This window comes from Paramisgurnus dabryanus, chromosome 12 (assembly GCF_030506205.2).
Source record: "Paramisgurnus dabryanus chromosome 12, PD_genome_1.1, whole genome shotgun sequence".
Taxonomy (NCBI): Eukaryota; Metazoa; Chordata; class Actinopteri; order Cypriniformes; family Cobitidae; genus Paramisgurnus; species Paramisgurnus dabryanus.
In genome coordinates this window covers 16,576,127-16,591,608 of record NC_133348.1, presented here as the reverse complement: position 1 = coordinate 16,591,608, position 15,482 = coordinate 16,576,127, and the positions used below count along the sequence as shown (strand labels likewise).

At 39.2% G+C, this 15,482-nt stretch overlaps 1 protein-coding gene across 2 annotated transcripts in view; it reads right to left on the bottom strand.

The window, feature by feature from the left end:
- ryr3 (ryanodine receptor 3) overlaps positions 1–15,482 on the bottom strand; it is a 117,129-nt gene that overhangs the window by 35,770 nt on the left and 65,877 nt on the right. For both annotated transcript variants that reach the window (XM_065256886.2, XM_065256887.2), the window contains 13 exons: positions 14,007–14,826; positions 13,681–13,881; positions 12,270–12,372; positions 11,938–12,072; positions 10,932–11,205; positions 10,495–10,609; positions 9,460–9,592; positions 6,336–6,439; positions 6,041–6,176; positions 5,252–5,435; positions 4,991–5,099; positions 4,003–4,123; positions 886–1,055 (listed from right to left, as the gene is read on the bottom strand). In XM_065256886.2, coding sequence (XP_065112958.1) covers positions 886–1,055; positions 4,003–4,123; positions 4,991–5,099; positions 5,252–5,435; positions 6,041–6,176; positions 6,336–6,439; positions 9,460–9,592; positions 10,495–10,609; positions 10,932–11,205; positions 11,938–12,072; positions 12,270–12,372; positions 13,681–13,881; positions 14,007–14,826 — 2,605 coding nt within the window. The remainder of the gene's footprint in view (positions 1–885; positions 1,056–4,002; positions 4,124–4,990; positions 5,100–5,251; positions 5,436–6,040; positions 6,177–6,335; positions 6,440–9,459; positions 9,593–10,494; positions 10,610–10,931; positions 11,206–11,937; positions 12,073–12,269; positions 12,373–13,680; positions 13,882–14,006; positions 14,827–15,482) is intronic.

Genomic DNA, 15,482 nt, shown 5'->3' with positions numbered 1-15,482 from the left:
GCGATTTATGGGCGCCGCCATTGTCCTCCGACTTCATTTTCTGAAGTTGGGGTAGGTCAAACTCCCCCGAGTTCGCCGGTAGGAGGTTCCACTTCGACAGGCATTCCAGTGCACTTTTCCTAGTTGGAGGTAGGATAAGTCCCACGTCCCACTGGTTTGGATGGGCTCTGGAACGCAGCATTAAACCAGGCTCGATGAGGTAACTTATTTCCTTGCCTTTTTTCGGAACCAATATTGTTGCATCGTCCCTCTCTCAGTCGCCACCAAGATTTTCTGCAATGGCGCTCGTTTTTCCTCTCATTTCTGTGAAAATTGCTGCTCCAAATCCACCAAGTAAACCGACGTGTATATGTTTGCCGCTCTGTTTCGCGTCACGCGAGTGACAGCCAAACGTCGCAAATGAGGAGAAGAGAGGAGAGAAACGATCGGGTCTGATTGGTGAATCCGCCATTTGCGAACGGTCAGAAACACGTCCTTGTTGATACTTGGAAAGGAAGGAAAATGCATCTCTTTGTCATCTGCCACCGGTGTGGCCCTGTTGCGCGGGGACGGCGATTGTGGTTCAGTCCCGGGTTACCATGGCGACGGCTGTGAGATACCCCCCTCCCCCCTTATTTTTTTTTTACATATCTGCATGATTCACGTAGGTCACATTTTCAGGTCGGAAAATCCGGAATTCCGGATTAATCCGGAAAAATCACATCCCTGATCAATGTTTTTAATTAAAAACCTTTTTGCCCTGTGCTTATATTACAACAAATGCCTTAGGACAAAAAGTTGTATTAAGTAATGCATGAGATAAGAAATGCAATACTCTCAAATATCAAAACAAGGCATGATAAATTTATGACCGTGATTTCTTTTCTGCTCTGCAGAGCTCCCTACCGTGTCCATGGAGGCTGATGCTCGAAGGTCTGGCAGGAAGCCCACCTCCAACAAGTGTAGCAAGAAGCTTTGGTCATCAATACCATAGACGCGGTCCAGGAAAAGCACCATGGGTGCCTTGTGCTCCGGACAGAAGCTAGCATTCATGTCCGGCTCCGTTACACTGCCATCTAAGCAGATAAATGAGTAAAAAAAGACATTAAAACTAATGACTACAGAACAAGAAGCGTGCTGTAAGATAAAGATGACAATTGAACTGGTAATAGCACTCATTAATCATTGGAACATTGTAATGGGTTTCGAGAAATGATTACTTAAAGTGCGTTTTGCAGGTAAAATTTTTCCACGAATTTGGGCAATTTGCTTGTTGATAATAAACATTTAAATTGTTATCCATTGTATTTTATGTTGTTGGTTATCATAAAACGGAATAAAAAACGAAAAAGTACAGCGGTTTGCAAGGATTCTCCTTTCCCCCTCAACGCACTGCATGACGTCACGTTGGGGAAAGAATTTGCCTTAAGAGCATTGAGAGTGACTAGAGAGATGAGTAAAGTACAATATTCAGATTATATCAATGCAAATTATAGATAAATACATAGATATAGATAGACTAGATAGATAGACTAGATAGACAGAACGACAGATAGATAGATAGACAGACAGACAGATAGATAGATAGACAGACAGACAGACAGATAGATGGGCTAGTATAGAGAGATAGGCAGAAAGCCAGATAGCCTTAGCATAACTTCGTGTAGAAAGTAAACAAACAATTAACATACTCGTGCATGCTGGTTTGAGGGGGACCATAATCCTGCTGAAATGGGTGTATGCGATCTTCAGCACAAACGAATTCAGGCAGCATGACTCAAATCCTGGAAGCTGAGTGAGGCGTCACGTCGTCACATCTGGTCGCGAGGTAAGAGCCTCGAACACCGATCAAAACGCACACATTTCCCTACAGCCAGTAGCGGAGTTTCAGTCGGGAGAGTCGGGACTTTCCCGGTTGGCCGGTCTGATAATAGTTATACATTGGGAGTTATATTAGCAACACCGTCTGTCGGTCTGATGTGCGGCCGGTTCCCGCAGCCCGCTGGTCAAACTATGCAGCCTCTCTGCTCAACAAATTAGTGATGTTACGTTCGTGAACGAATCGTTCTTTTTGAACGAATCTTTTATGTGAACGAATCGTTCTCGTTCACGCCATCCATTGACTCATATTTCTCGTTCACTGAAATTTCCCTCCCTTCTTGAGGAGCACGGACAAATGATGCGCGGCTTTCTTTCCGCCTTCAAAGAGTGACAAAACTACGAGCCAATGGCAATCGAGTATAAGCTGTGGCCGAGCATATGATTGGCTCAACGTACTGAATGAATACGCCCTTCACTGACCGAGCCGCTGTTTTGAGTCTGAACGAACGAGAGAGAGATAGAGAGATCGCGTTCTTAAACAAACTGAATGACTGGTACAGGTTACAACCTAATGAATGAGAGAGATCGTATAGATAGCGAGTGCAACGTAAACAATCTTGTGAAAGAATCATGTGGTTTTATTTTAATAAAGTTATAGTAACCATGTTTAGGCGGACTATTTAACTTAATACAAATGATAAGCAAGGTAATTACTGTTGAAAAAATTGGTATTTCTGTTTAATATAGTTTTATATGTCTATATAGTTTAATCCACCCTTTCACCGAACTTAAATCAGTCATCTGCGTCTGAACGAAGTCTTGAACGACATGACCGAAATTATATGATTCGTGAACGAGGATCTGATGACTGACTGAACCAGAGGAGGCATGCACGGGAGTCTTTATTTACAACAAATCCAGATTAGATGTACTATGAATGTACGTGTGTCTTAATATATTCGGTAACTTGATAAAATTATGCTTAGTATTTCACAATTTGAGCTTTATTAAAAACTAATGAGTTTTTGCAAAAAGTCATTCATTGTCTTATAACACATAATGACACACATCTTCGCCACCTATTGGCGTATTTTTGTAAAATTAAGAAATGGTCACTGAACGAATCAGTGAACGAGTCTGAACGAATCATTTTGGTGAACGAACTGAAAATGAACGAGTCACCTAAATGAACGAAAATTTCCATCACTACAACAAATATAAAAGTGCTCAACCCGTTCGGCCGGTCCAATCATGTCCAGGATTTATAAAAATACGGGGATCAGTGATTGGTTTCTAGCCTGTCATCCTTTGATGTAAAAAGCCGCCGAACGCCTGTTTATTGCAGTATGCGGTTGGATTCAAGCCCGCTGCAGCTGCTGACCGCTGCTTCTGTGTAAAATGATCGTGTGATTCGTTATGATCGCATAAACAATATAACAAAACTTCCTTTTATTTCACATAAAAATATATTTTAGATATTATATGATAGACTAGTAAGTGTGGATTAAGGATGTTTAAAACTCTCTAGCCTGGTGGTCAGGACATGAATGGATTGAATCAGCAGATTTGCAAAGTTTTATTTATCTCCACATATATCATAAATAATAATTAGCAGGTAAAGTAACTTTGCAGTATACCACATTATATATTTCCTATTATGTATATATGATTTCCATATTATAAACGTAAGTATTAATAAAACGGCAATAAATGTCTCATCTATTTCTATGGCTCTGGCTGAGGCTTTCATCTACTTCTACCCAACGTGACGTCATCGCCGAATTGCTTAAAAAAAACGTTAATACCAAAAACATTAAAAAAAAAGGGTCTTTAAGACCTTTTTTGAGACATTTTAAAAATGATATACATATCTTGAGTGATTTATGTACCCATTAATCAACAGTGGTGGTTAACCTGCAACACGCCCTTTAAGTTTAATTTATGCAATGGGCAAACTTGTTTAACCTTTCGGCTTGATGAACAAATGAACGTGCATTGAAATAAAGTTAGTTTAGTTTTAAAATTAGTCAAAATTTGTTATCATTCAACGCACTGTGACCAGACATATTTTAGGTCAAAATTTTAGAAATTTGCATTAACCTAAGTATCACCAAAACAACTTTAACCAAACAAAATGGTCAGTGAATTTTTATTGTCAAGACTCCCTGAGGAAGTATAAATTAGCCCTTAAATCCTACAAACCTTTATTCACGACAGGCATTTTGAGTGGAATACTGATGATTCCAACCAGATCTTTAGTGGGCACCAAAGAACGCAGAATGGCACGGATACGCAATGCTTCACCTTTGCCTTTGTTTATTAGCTGTAAAAAAAAAAAGAAATATTTTAGTAATTAAAGTAAATTTCTTATGATCATACACAGACAATACAACAACATTAGCCTGTTGAAAAGACCATCTAAAAAATGTACTGCATGATTTTCAGGTTTAACTGGTGGATTGTCTCTTATAATAATACATTTATTTTATTTATTTATTTCACCAGCAAAACTGATGAAGCAATAGCAAATGATGAAGCTGGTCAACCATCATCAGGGCAAACTAAAAATTTTGCTGGGTTAGCTAGTTAAAGGGACACTCCACTTTTTTAAAAATAGGTTCATTTTCCAGCTCCCCTAGAGTTAAACATTTGATTTTTATTGTTTTGGAATCCATTCAGATGATCCCCGGGTCTGGCGCTACCACTTTTAGCATAGCTTAGCTTAATCCATTGAATCTGATTAGACCATTAGCATCGCGCTCAAAAATAACCAAAGAGTTTCAATATTTTTCCTATTTAAAGCTAGACTCTTCTGTAGTTACATCATGTACTAAGACAGACAGAAACTTAAAAGTTAAAAGTCTATATGGCTAGGAACTATATTCCCATTCTGGCGTAATAATCAAGGACTTTGCCGTCGTACCATGATTGCCGGAGGCGCAATGATATTACGCAGTGCCCGAAAATAGTCCCCTTGGTAACTTTCAATAGCAGACTATTTTCGGGCACTGCTGAAAATCATTGCGGAGTGTCCCTTTAAGAATCCTGCTGGTGACACCAGCACACCAGAAAGTTTGAGGACCAGCACAATATACACTTCCAGTTTTGCTCCAGGAAGTAGTACATTTATCTTCAGCTTGGTCACAGACTTCGCACAATGATAAAATCGAACAGTAAAAATAGCACTCACATGCATCTCAGGTGCACAGCGTCCCAAAAGATCAATGAGAGCCGAGTAGAAAGACATAATAGAGTTGCCCATATGAGCGACCTCCTCCTCTTCTTCATCCTGTCCTACCCTGTCAAACAAAACAAACAGCAGAACTGCTTTTTTAAATCACTCATTCACGAGGTCAAAGCACAGCGTGAAAAGACATTTCAGACAAAAACTAAATAAAATGTAGGATGCTTGGCTAAGGACCAAAATAATCTATAATAAATATAGTCTTACGTGGGTGTAACCCCCTCAGGTAAGTTGGGTAGGTCTAAAGCTGGATCTTCGGAAATCTTAATGGCCTCCTTCATGGCAGCTAGCAAACCTTGTCCTCCCTCTCCTCTAAGAGCAGGTCCAAAGCACTCCGGGCGCCTGATCAAAAGCTTTACAACTACATTAGCGTTCTCCTCAACACTTTCACCTGAGAAGGGCAGATCACACACAAACAGGAACAAAAGTTCACATCTGAAGTCTGAAAAATTGCAGACGGAGTTGCCCTCCGTCAACCAAGATAAAAGAAAATAAGTAATCAAAAACAGTTATTACTGGAAAATGTTTTAAGTTCACATTTTATTTGTCATGTACATAACCATAACCAGTATGTTATACAGTAGCGTATATAGTGAAATACTTATGCAATGCAATTATATACATATTAAAAGTAAGAAACTCCGAAAATCTTAAAAGGACAGTTCACCCAAAAATTTAAAGTCTGTCATCATCTACTCACTCTCGTGTGGTTACAAAACTGTATATATTTTTTGTTCTGATGAACACAAAGAAAGATTTTGAGGAATGTTTAATCAGAGGCCCCATTGACTCCTATACTAGGCAGTATAATACTATGGAAGTCAATGAGGCCTCTGATGGGTTTGGTTACAAACATTTCTCAAAATATCTTCTTTCGTGATCATCACAACGAAAAAAATATATACAGGTTTGTAACAACGTGAGAGTTAGTAAATAATGACAGAATTTTCATTTTTGGGTGAACTATTCCTTTAAGATGTGTTCGCTTTCACCAACCATTCACAAAGACAGCAAAGCGGAGAAAAGACAAATAGCGTTCTCCCTCTATTGGGTTCCATCCAATGTCTGGGTATCCTTTTGCTATGAGCATTGGGCAATTCTGTAACCCACAGCCAGCCAGATATGTCACCACCTGAAAAGAGAGTGTTTGATATATAATTTTACAGTAATGTTGATTAGCATAGTTATGGTCTTCTTACTCCAGGTGTTTTGTTTCAAAGGAAACTTTCTTGTCATCATAGTAGTTAAAACATAAAACATTATTATAGTTGATATAAACATAAAACATTACCTTCTCAAGATCAGGTTCCTCTAGTGCCAGTGCCAGGCTGTTGTTGTCCATCACAGAGGCAGCAGCCACGTCCAGTGGTGTGGAACCTCTCATAGCTGGGCAGGCTGGGAAAAATAAGATTACTTAGATAATGCCTAGGAGAGATGCTCAGTCGCCATCAGATGGCAGTCTTTCCTCAGACACTGAAAGAATAACATTGTGCAGGTTTTTTTAAAGGGATAGTTCACCCAAAAATGACATTTCGGTCATCATTTACTCACCCATATGTTGTGGTTGAGTTTCATTATTCTGTTTAACACAAAAGAAGATATTTTGAACAGTGATAGTCAACACACAGTTGATGGTACCTATTGAATTCCATAGTAGGAAAAACAAATACTATGGGGAAAGACAATGGCTACCAACAACTGTGATTACCATCATTTATCAAAATATATGTTTTTGTGTTCAATAAATTAAAGAAATAGATTCAGGTTTACCAAAACCCTTATGGTAATTTCACTTACTCAAAAGTGAAAATTCTGTCATCATTGAGTGCGTTTACATGCACAGAATAAGCGGATAACTATCAAAAATCTGCTTATTATAGAAAACTGTTTTCATGCGTTTACATGTAAATCAATAAACCGGCTATTCAGACAACTGCGTTTATAAATGATGGTTAGCACACAGCTGATTGTAACCATTGACTTCCATAGTAGGAAAAACAAATACAATGAATTCAAAGGGTACCGTCAACTGTGTGCTTACCATAATTTATCAAAACATCTTCTTTATCATTTATCACAATACAATAATATTTTTTTCCTACTATGGAAGTCAATGGTAACGGCAGCTGTGTGCTTAGCATCATTTATCAAAATATCTTATTTTGTGTTCATCAAAATAAAAATAACAGATTAATTCAGGTTTAAAACAACATGAGGGTGAGTAGATGATGACAGAATTTTTATTTTTGGGTGAACTATCCCTTTAAGGCTATCAGAATATGTTTATCAAGAAAAACAAAAACATCTGTATGTTTTAGGAACAGTGTTGGGTGTAACTAGTTACTTAGTAATTAGTTACTGGTATTTAATTACTTTTTCCCTTAAAAAAGTAAAGATAGGAATTACTCTTATTTTTCTTGTAATCTAATTACAGTTACTTCTGATGTAACTAAATACTGTGTATGGACTGTAAAACTATTATGTATACTATAATACAATAGTGGATTTAACATGGTTTTCGTTTACAATTCTCACTATAAACTAGTTGATTATTAGCATTAATACTTAAATAGCCAATATTAAGGCCTGATTATGCAAAACCTTATTCTACATCCTTAACCCTCCCCATTTCTACCAATACTCAAAATTAACAACTTCTTTAGTATTAATAAGCAGTATTTGGTGTATATTGAGGCAAAATTAGTTAAAGGATTATTCCGGTATTTAACACTTTGAGTCTCATTTCTGGTTTGTTTTGGATGAACTACAGTGATGGACACTGAAATTTTGATAATGGGTCGTGTCTTGACTTTTTGACTCGTTTAGAAGTGTGTCTTTTCTGCTTCAGAATGGAAGTCAATGACCATGCACAAACATGTCATTAAAACAACACTTAACATTCATTTTCAAAACTGTACTACTCACCGAGTGGTTTGTGGTGTTCTTTGATGATTAAAAACAAATACATTGGCGCAATGTATGATTTCAATCCATGTTATTTGCTATAGTGGGACTATTTTTTCAAATACCTCACAACCGCGTATATACTTCCGCTCTATATTTGAGTCTAAAGCGTTAGCACACTCCCGACCACTTGATGGCGACAACAACCACTTTGCCATACAAGTACGCTCGGTGTCTAGCGTATAGACAGTCACAATTGAGCTCAACTTCAGACGTAAGGCTGGTCACTGAGCCATCAAATATGGGAAACATTTATTCAAACCGAGCGAAAAAACTACAACCACATGTAAACAGACCCCTTTTCCGTTTCCAGCTTATATTTCAGCGAGCAATGGGTCTTCCAAGAGAAGTCAATGGAATTTTACAAAATGCCAAATAAAACACGGCAGAAACTGTATTTCGCTACACAACTTGTTTTTAATCATCAACGAACACCACGAACCACTCGGTGAGTAGTACAGTTTTGAAAATGAACGTTAAGTGTTGTTTTAATGACATGTTTGTGCATGGTCATTGACTTCCATTCTGAAGCAGACGCTTCTAAACGAGTCAAAAAGTCAAGACACGACCCATTGTCAAAATTTCAGTGTCCATCACTGTAGTTCATCCAAAACAAACCAGAAATAAGACTCAAAGTGTTAAATACCGGAATCATCCTTTAATAGTTAATTAATAGAAAGAATTGGACCCTAAAGTAGGACCAGAATAATTGATGTACTTTTATTTATTATTTCTTCAAGTACTTTCAAGCCTATCCTTGTATCATGTATCATCATTGTATCATGTACTACTAGGATTTAGAAAGTAATTAGTAATAAGTAATTAAATACTTTTTGGAGAGAGTAATTTGTAAAGTAATCTACTTACATGATTGAAGAATTTTTGAGTAACACTGTGTAGGAATTATCTTAGACTTTTATAAAAATTATTTTAAATTTGTAAAATCGTATAAACACTTAAATAGACTGTATGTACTATATGTGCCATATAAACAGTAGCGAAATTTTTGCATATTTTATTGTATTCAGTAAAGATACTGTACACCACCCAGTCTGGGAGCTTGTATTAATGAAATAAAAAATGTGAATTCTTACATACAGCTAGTAAAACCTACAGCTATTTAAATGATATATAAATTAAGATTTCTTAATGTAAAACTCCACAGCTGTAAAATTGCTGCTTCAAACTAAGACACCAAGACCCGAGAGACGCTTTGGTTCACAGAATGATCTTTATCTGATTTGTTCTTGCTTTAAGGTTGATAAGAACTATTAGGCAATAAGCAGGCTCTCTGCTGCTCATTAATGTGCTGTTATAGAAAGTGACTCTTGCAGTGTCAGGAGCTCCTGGCTGCAAGAGCTATTATTCACAGTCAAAACGTCTCCTTGTGAATCAGCTCTGCCTGACCTGCATTCCTGAAGAACACTGTGTACGTGTATGTGTTTGGTTACCCAGCCCCACGCTGCTGTTTTCAAGGAGGTAGCTCAGGTGGTCAAACATGGCCTTCTGATTCTGACGGCTGATGCGACAGAAGTAGCAGAGGAAACGGCAACAGCTGGCCACCATTTTGGGGAAGGCAATCTCCTGAGATTTAAAAACAGCATTCATTTCACCTCTCTGCGCAGATGGTAGATCATTTCCTTCACACTCTTAATGAATCTTTTTGCCTATGTGTCCTGCACGGTGACTAAATGTATGCACGTCATGTAACACACTTAAGACATCAAAACACCACACCAGACTGCTAATCCAGACTGAAATCTAAGATGCTAGGCTCCACCACAAATACAAGCAAATATGTTTTGTACTTCATTTGAAGAGGACAAATGACTTGGGAGTATCATAATAAATATCTGGAACCTCAACATGAGACCTCTGTAATAAGGCTGCCAAGCAGAAATGAGAGACTCTGTGGTGTACCCTGGGATACCCCCTCCACCCCACCCTTTATACAGATACTTCATGTTTGGCATACTCAGTGGTATTAATTCATAGCCCAGACTCCTTACAAACCCCAAAAAGGACTGGCATGAGAAGCAACACCTCTTCTTGTCTTAGCTTTGGCCTTTTTGCCACCCCTGAGGCAAGGTTTAAGCTGTTGTGCGTGGGCAGCCTCACACTAAATCTAAATCACAGAAAGCACTGCAGAGTTTAAATTCGTGTTTTTTACAAATCTGACATCCCTATCACAAATTTTTGTAATCATTTTTGGCTAATTTGGCTAATAGTTTAGTACCCGCCGTTCCAATTAATACATTTCGGCAGGAAATGCAGGGGACCTGGAGTAATGTACTGCTGGTGCTGTAGTGATACCACCATTCCAGTGCAAATATCCGGTTTCCTTTAAAGCGATTTGGTTAAGAGGATTTGAATGCTCAGATGTCCAAGTGAGTCATGGTCATGATATTTGCTGCGGATTGGTTGTGGATCTTTAAACTAGAGTTAAATAGTGAAATAAGAAGAGTTTATCCTGAAGAAAGACATACCTTATTCTTGTCTCCTCCCAGTACATTGACCATGACCTCCATTACTGTCTCATGCATGCCAAGAACACGCATCAGATTTGGATGCTGGTAAAACACTTTGTTGTTCATGATGTCCCTGGGTGACAGAGTGGGAGTGAATGAGTAACACTTTACAGGATGTGAAATGCAATTGGATAAAAACTGAAGGCAATATATTTAAAAATGCTTAACACAACATTGCTGGTTACAAGCATATGTTGAGTTTTGGAAGCTAGTGGCCTGACCATTTGTCTTCTTGAGTAATTTAACCAGCAAGACTTCCAGATTCACAAAAAGGGTCATGCTTCATCAGCACCAAACAAGACCTAACCAGCATAAACCTAAACCCAAAGCCTACAGTTGACCATCATGGAAATTCATTTTTTGACAGAAGGATGTCATGAGAGACACCACCTTACCCCAAGCCGTCAATCATGAGTTGGCCTTCCTCTTCCCCCATGCGGACGCTGAGCAGTGATCGAATCTGGCCCAGTGAGGCTAGAAGGTTAATCGCGTCCCCTACAGACTTGGCACTGATGGTGTAGCTCTTCCTCAAAGCCCTGAGCAGTTCACCAATTCCATCATACTGCCTTCTTAAAAGACTGAACATGCTGCGAACTAGTGCCGGGTCTTGGATTTTGCATTCTTGTGCCCAGCTGACCATAGTCTGTGATATCAGCTCTTTCAGATTGGCTGGAGACAGGAAAGATAGTGTAATATTTTACCAGCAATTTAACAGACCAGCATTGTTTGTTCAATTCAAGGCGGAGATCATTACCAAATGATAAATTCAACACATCTTACATGGAGACATATATAAAAGCTACACTTTAGCCTGTGCTCGGTACTGTATGTTAAAACCATTAGAGTGTATGTAGTTACGCCTATTAATATTTTCTATTCACATTTTGCTACTGCATGCGGTTCTCAGAATAGATGTTCTAATCACATACTCTCATTAAGAAAGAGCACCATACTGACATTTTATCCAGCATCTGCAAATTACAGTACATTCATTTTAATGTGCCTACCCATCTCCATGGCACCTTACATAGCTATTACCCTTACAAAACCATTTGCAATGTGTCTTGGATCTATTTAATTTTAAAACAAACACAGATATGCAGTAAAAAATAGTTTTAGTGATCAGATGTGGTGATGCAACCTGTTCTGATGACAAGTAATGAATAAATATCTACATTTAGGTCATGATGAAATGCATTGAATCGTGTTGTTAAGCACCAAGTTTGGCTTATACTGTTTATGCGGCTTTGAAGTCTAAAAGCACGTTTGGTTCAAAACAAATAATCCAGTTGGCTTTACGGTATTTTTTGTTGTTGTTGGGAAAAAGCCCTTCATTAACTGATACAACAGAACAAAAGACACCTATGATGGAAAAGCATCTGATGATAACAAGAGTCTTACTGGGAGCAGCTTGTTCTTTCTCGGTTGGTTTTTCCTCTGTTTTTTGAGGACGACCCTTTATCTTATATATGATAGACATCAGGCGGCCTTTAAGAGATGTGTCCTGCTCTTCTTCCTCCTCTTCCATTGGGATGCCTAAGCACACAAGAATATAAACCCACACAAAAATGTTTGTCTTGCACTTCAATTTTCGTGTTACCTTTCTCCTTGTTTGTGCTGCCATTGGCATTTCTTCATATGAACCAATCAGAATTGAGTAGTTTTATGTTTAAAGCATTTATTTTCTTAGTATGGGGAGACTGGAGAGGATGAATGATATATATAGTATGTACCACAGTGTAGTCGTAGATCATCATGAAAGCCCTGAAGCTCGTCTTGTAAATCCTCAGGACATGTGCAGTCATCTCCAGCGCTGAAGTTCAGCAGCATGTTTATCTGCAGGGAAAAAGTCCATGTATGAGCAACTTAAGCTACTTTGAGCAGTAATTTCCCACAAAAACAAAAAAAATGACTTTTTGAAGTATGACGTGTCATAAAATCTAGATTTTATAAGCCTAACCTTTAACCGGACTTACGTCACATTGTAATGTTTCTGTAAGAGAAATTTCTGTTGCCCTGGTTACAGGTAAGTCAAGTTTATTTTCAACGCAAGTTTTTTGTGAGATCTATTTTAAAAGCATAAAAGTAGGCACAGAAGATTAATCTTCTTAAAGACAGAAAGAGAAGTGTAATTAAAAAGTAATATGAATAATTTGGGGGTAAAGTCCTTACCCAGTTTTGCAGCTGTGCTAAGCACAAATCAGATTACACCAAAAACCTTTTAAAGAAGTCAGTTCAGTCTGCAGGCATTTGGCAACACCGCTGAGGAGCTATTTTATTTAAAGGTACATCTGCTTTCTACTGGGATGGGAAAGACAGAAACATCCAAAACTAAATAAAATATTTTTTTCTGGCTGGTCCAGTCAATGCACATGGAAAAGTGAACCAGCACTATCAAATGATGATTGGGACTTTTTTATTATTATAATTTTGTGGGCCATTTTTGCCTTTATTGATAGACAGTAGTTTGAGAGACGACAGGAAAGTAGAAGGTGGAGAGAGGGGTATGGGATCTGCAAAAGACCTCGAGCCAGGATTCGAAACTCGGGTCGCCAGAAGTGCGTTTGCACCATATGTCGGATGTGGGCGCTGCCCACTTCACCATCGGCTCCGACGATGATGGGGACTTTTAAATGAGTAGTTCACCCAAAAATGATCCCAATTGACTTGACCATTGTCATTTTTATTCCTACTATAAAATGGACCCCCGTTTTGGGGTAAAAGCCATTTTGATTTACCCTTACATATTTTGAAGTGCTGTAGCATGTATTCCAAAATTAGCAGTAGTCAGAGGTCTTTCCTGAACATTAAGGGCTTTAACATCTGTTTTCATTCTGATATAAATCAATGCTGTTCTTTGGAAAAATGTGGACATTGTGGGCATTGTGTACACTTTCAGAAATAAAGGTACAAAAGTTGTCACTGGGACAGTACCCTTTCAAAAAGGTACACCTTTGTACCCAAAAAGTGCATATTAGTACTTCAAAGGTACATATTGGCAGTTCAAAGATACATATTTGCACTTAGATGGTACATATTACCATTTTTAAAGTGCCCCAGTGACAGCTTTGTACCTTTAGTTTTGACAGTGTAGTCATGATTTATGGGTTTGTCCAGGAATGTGGGTCTATTAAAAAGGTCTACCTGTTCTTGAGGAGGTGAGCGAAACTCTCGAGTCTTCTTGGCAGTGACAGCGGCCGACATGTTGAGGGCTAGCATCAGCTCGTTGTAGCGAAACTTTTGGTTGTACTGCAGCTTAGACACAAAATCGTCGGAGAAGGCTGTGATAGCCTCGATGCGCTGCTTCAGCTCGCAGTCACAGAAATAGTGCAGTAGCTCACACATCTGTACATCACACAAACAAAAAGTTACATAAAATGTGTTACTGTCTGTTCAGCCAGCTGGCCAATTAGAAGGAAAACTATATTTGCTAGACTTGGAGACCAGCTACACCAGAGGTCCTTACTCACCTGCCGCTTGACTGATTCGGGCAAGCTCTTCTCCAAAAGACCTTTGGGCAGTTGCTTAGGTTCTTTGCACTCCTCTTCCCCTGCCTCCACTGCTTTCTCCTCATTACTGCTTGCCTCCTCTTTTTCAGCCCCCTGCTCCGCTATCGCTGGCTGTTCCTCCTCTTCTTTACTTTCTCCGAACACACTAGGCTCAACAAGGAGCAAGACGGTCTTTACCTCCTCACTGGTCATCGCCCCCATGATCAGCAGAGTGCTAATCAATTTAAGAATCGGCACAAACTGATACTCAACGCTCCCGCCCACGGGATCTCGTATGTGGGCACCTCCACCGTGCACCGCTTCCGTGAGCATGCAGATGGCTTTCTCCTTCAGGATACCTAGAGGGACTTGTGGGTTGAAGAAACGCTGCTCACGCTTGGTGGTAATAAAGCACGGAGGGGTGAAGTTGAGGCGAGGAGTAATGGAGGTGCTCAGACCCACTCCAGGGAGAGTGTGGTGCTTGGAGTCGTCAGAAAAAAGACGAATGCTGCGCGTCTCATCCGTCACGGGAATAATAAACTCATTTTTCATCATGAGATGGGCATCTTTAGCTGCCTCCAGGTGAATGCTGATCAGAACGTCGTAGAAGCCTTCACGGAGCTGACCTGTCAGGTATTGGTTGTCAATGGTGTACAGGAGCTGGGATTGATCAAGATGGCTACAGAGGGCGTGAGCTACACGGGCGTTACCCAGTGCGCACAGGGCGCAGTACAGTCTTAACGTGTGATAGTGGAACTGGCGGAGATCCTCGTTTTCGGACAACTCCATGATGTCTAAACACCTATAAGCATGACAAATGGAAGGTGTTCTTAAAGGAACGCTTTAAGTCAGGGTCTTCATTCATTCAATCAGTGGCGGCCACTGACTTCTTTTTTCGAGGGCGCTCGATGCGAAGTTCGTCATGTGTGTGGTTTGTAATTTCAAAATATGTGTTCTGCGCAACGAGTAATCCTATGTGCATCACGTGTCTTGTCAAAATAAGTGCCTCCTGCAGACGCGTCTAAATGGTTTATGATAAAAGAGACGCTCGCGTTTGCCAGATATTGCATAATCTCATGTGTTGTAAGAGTTTACTGTTAAGGGATTGTCTTGCGTGTATTTGGTGAACGTGAGCGTCTTTTTTATCATAAACTGTTTTGACGCGTGTGCAGCAGGCACTTATTTTAACAAAACATGTGATGCACATGGTTCAAATTACGCAACAAACACATATTTTGAATTGGCGCCCCTCGGATGAGAAGTCACGAGCCACTGCATTTAATAATATTTTCCTAACCCAGAGGAAAATATTATTGCTCAGAGGATGCTCTGTAGACTTAATGGAATTCTTAGTTAAACCAACACATTTTTGTTTACAAAACCTATATAACTTACCAAACAACAGACACACAAGAGATGTCATATCTGATCACCGAAGGTTTTTCATTTGATTGAAAG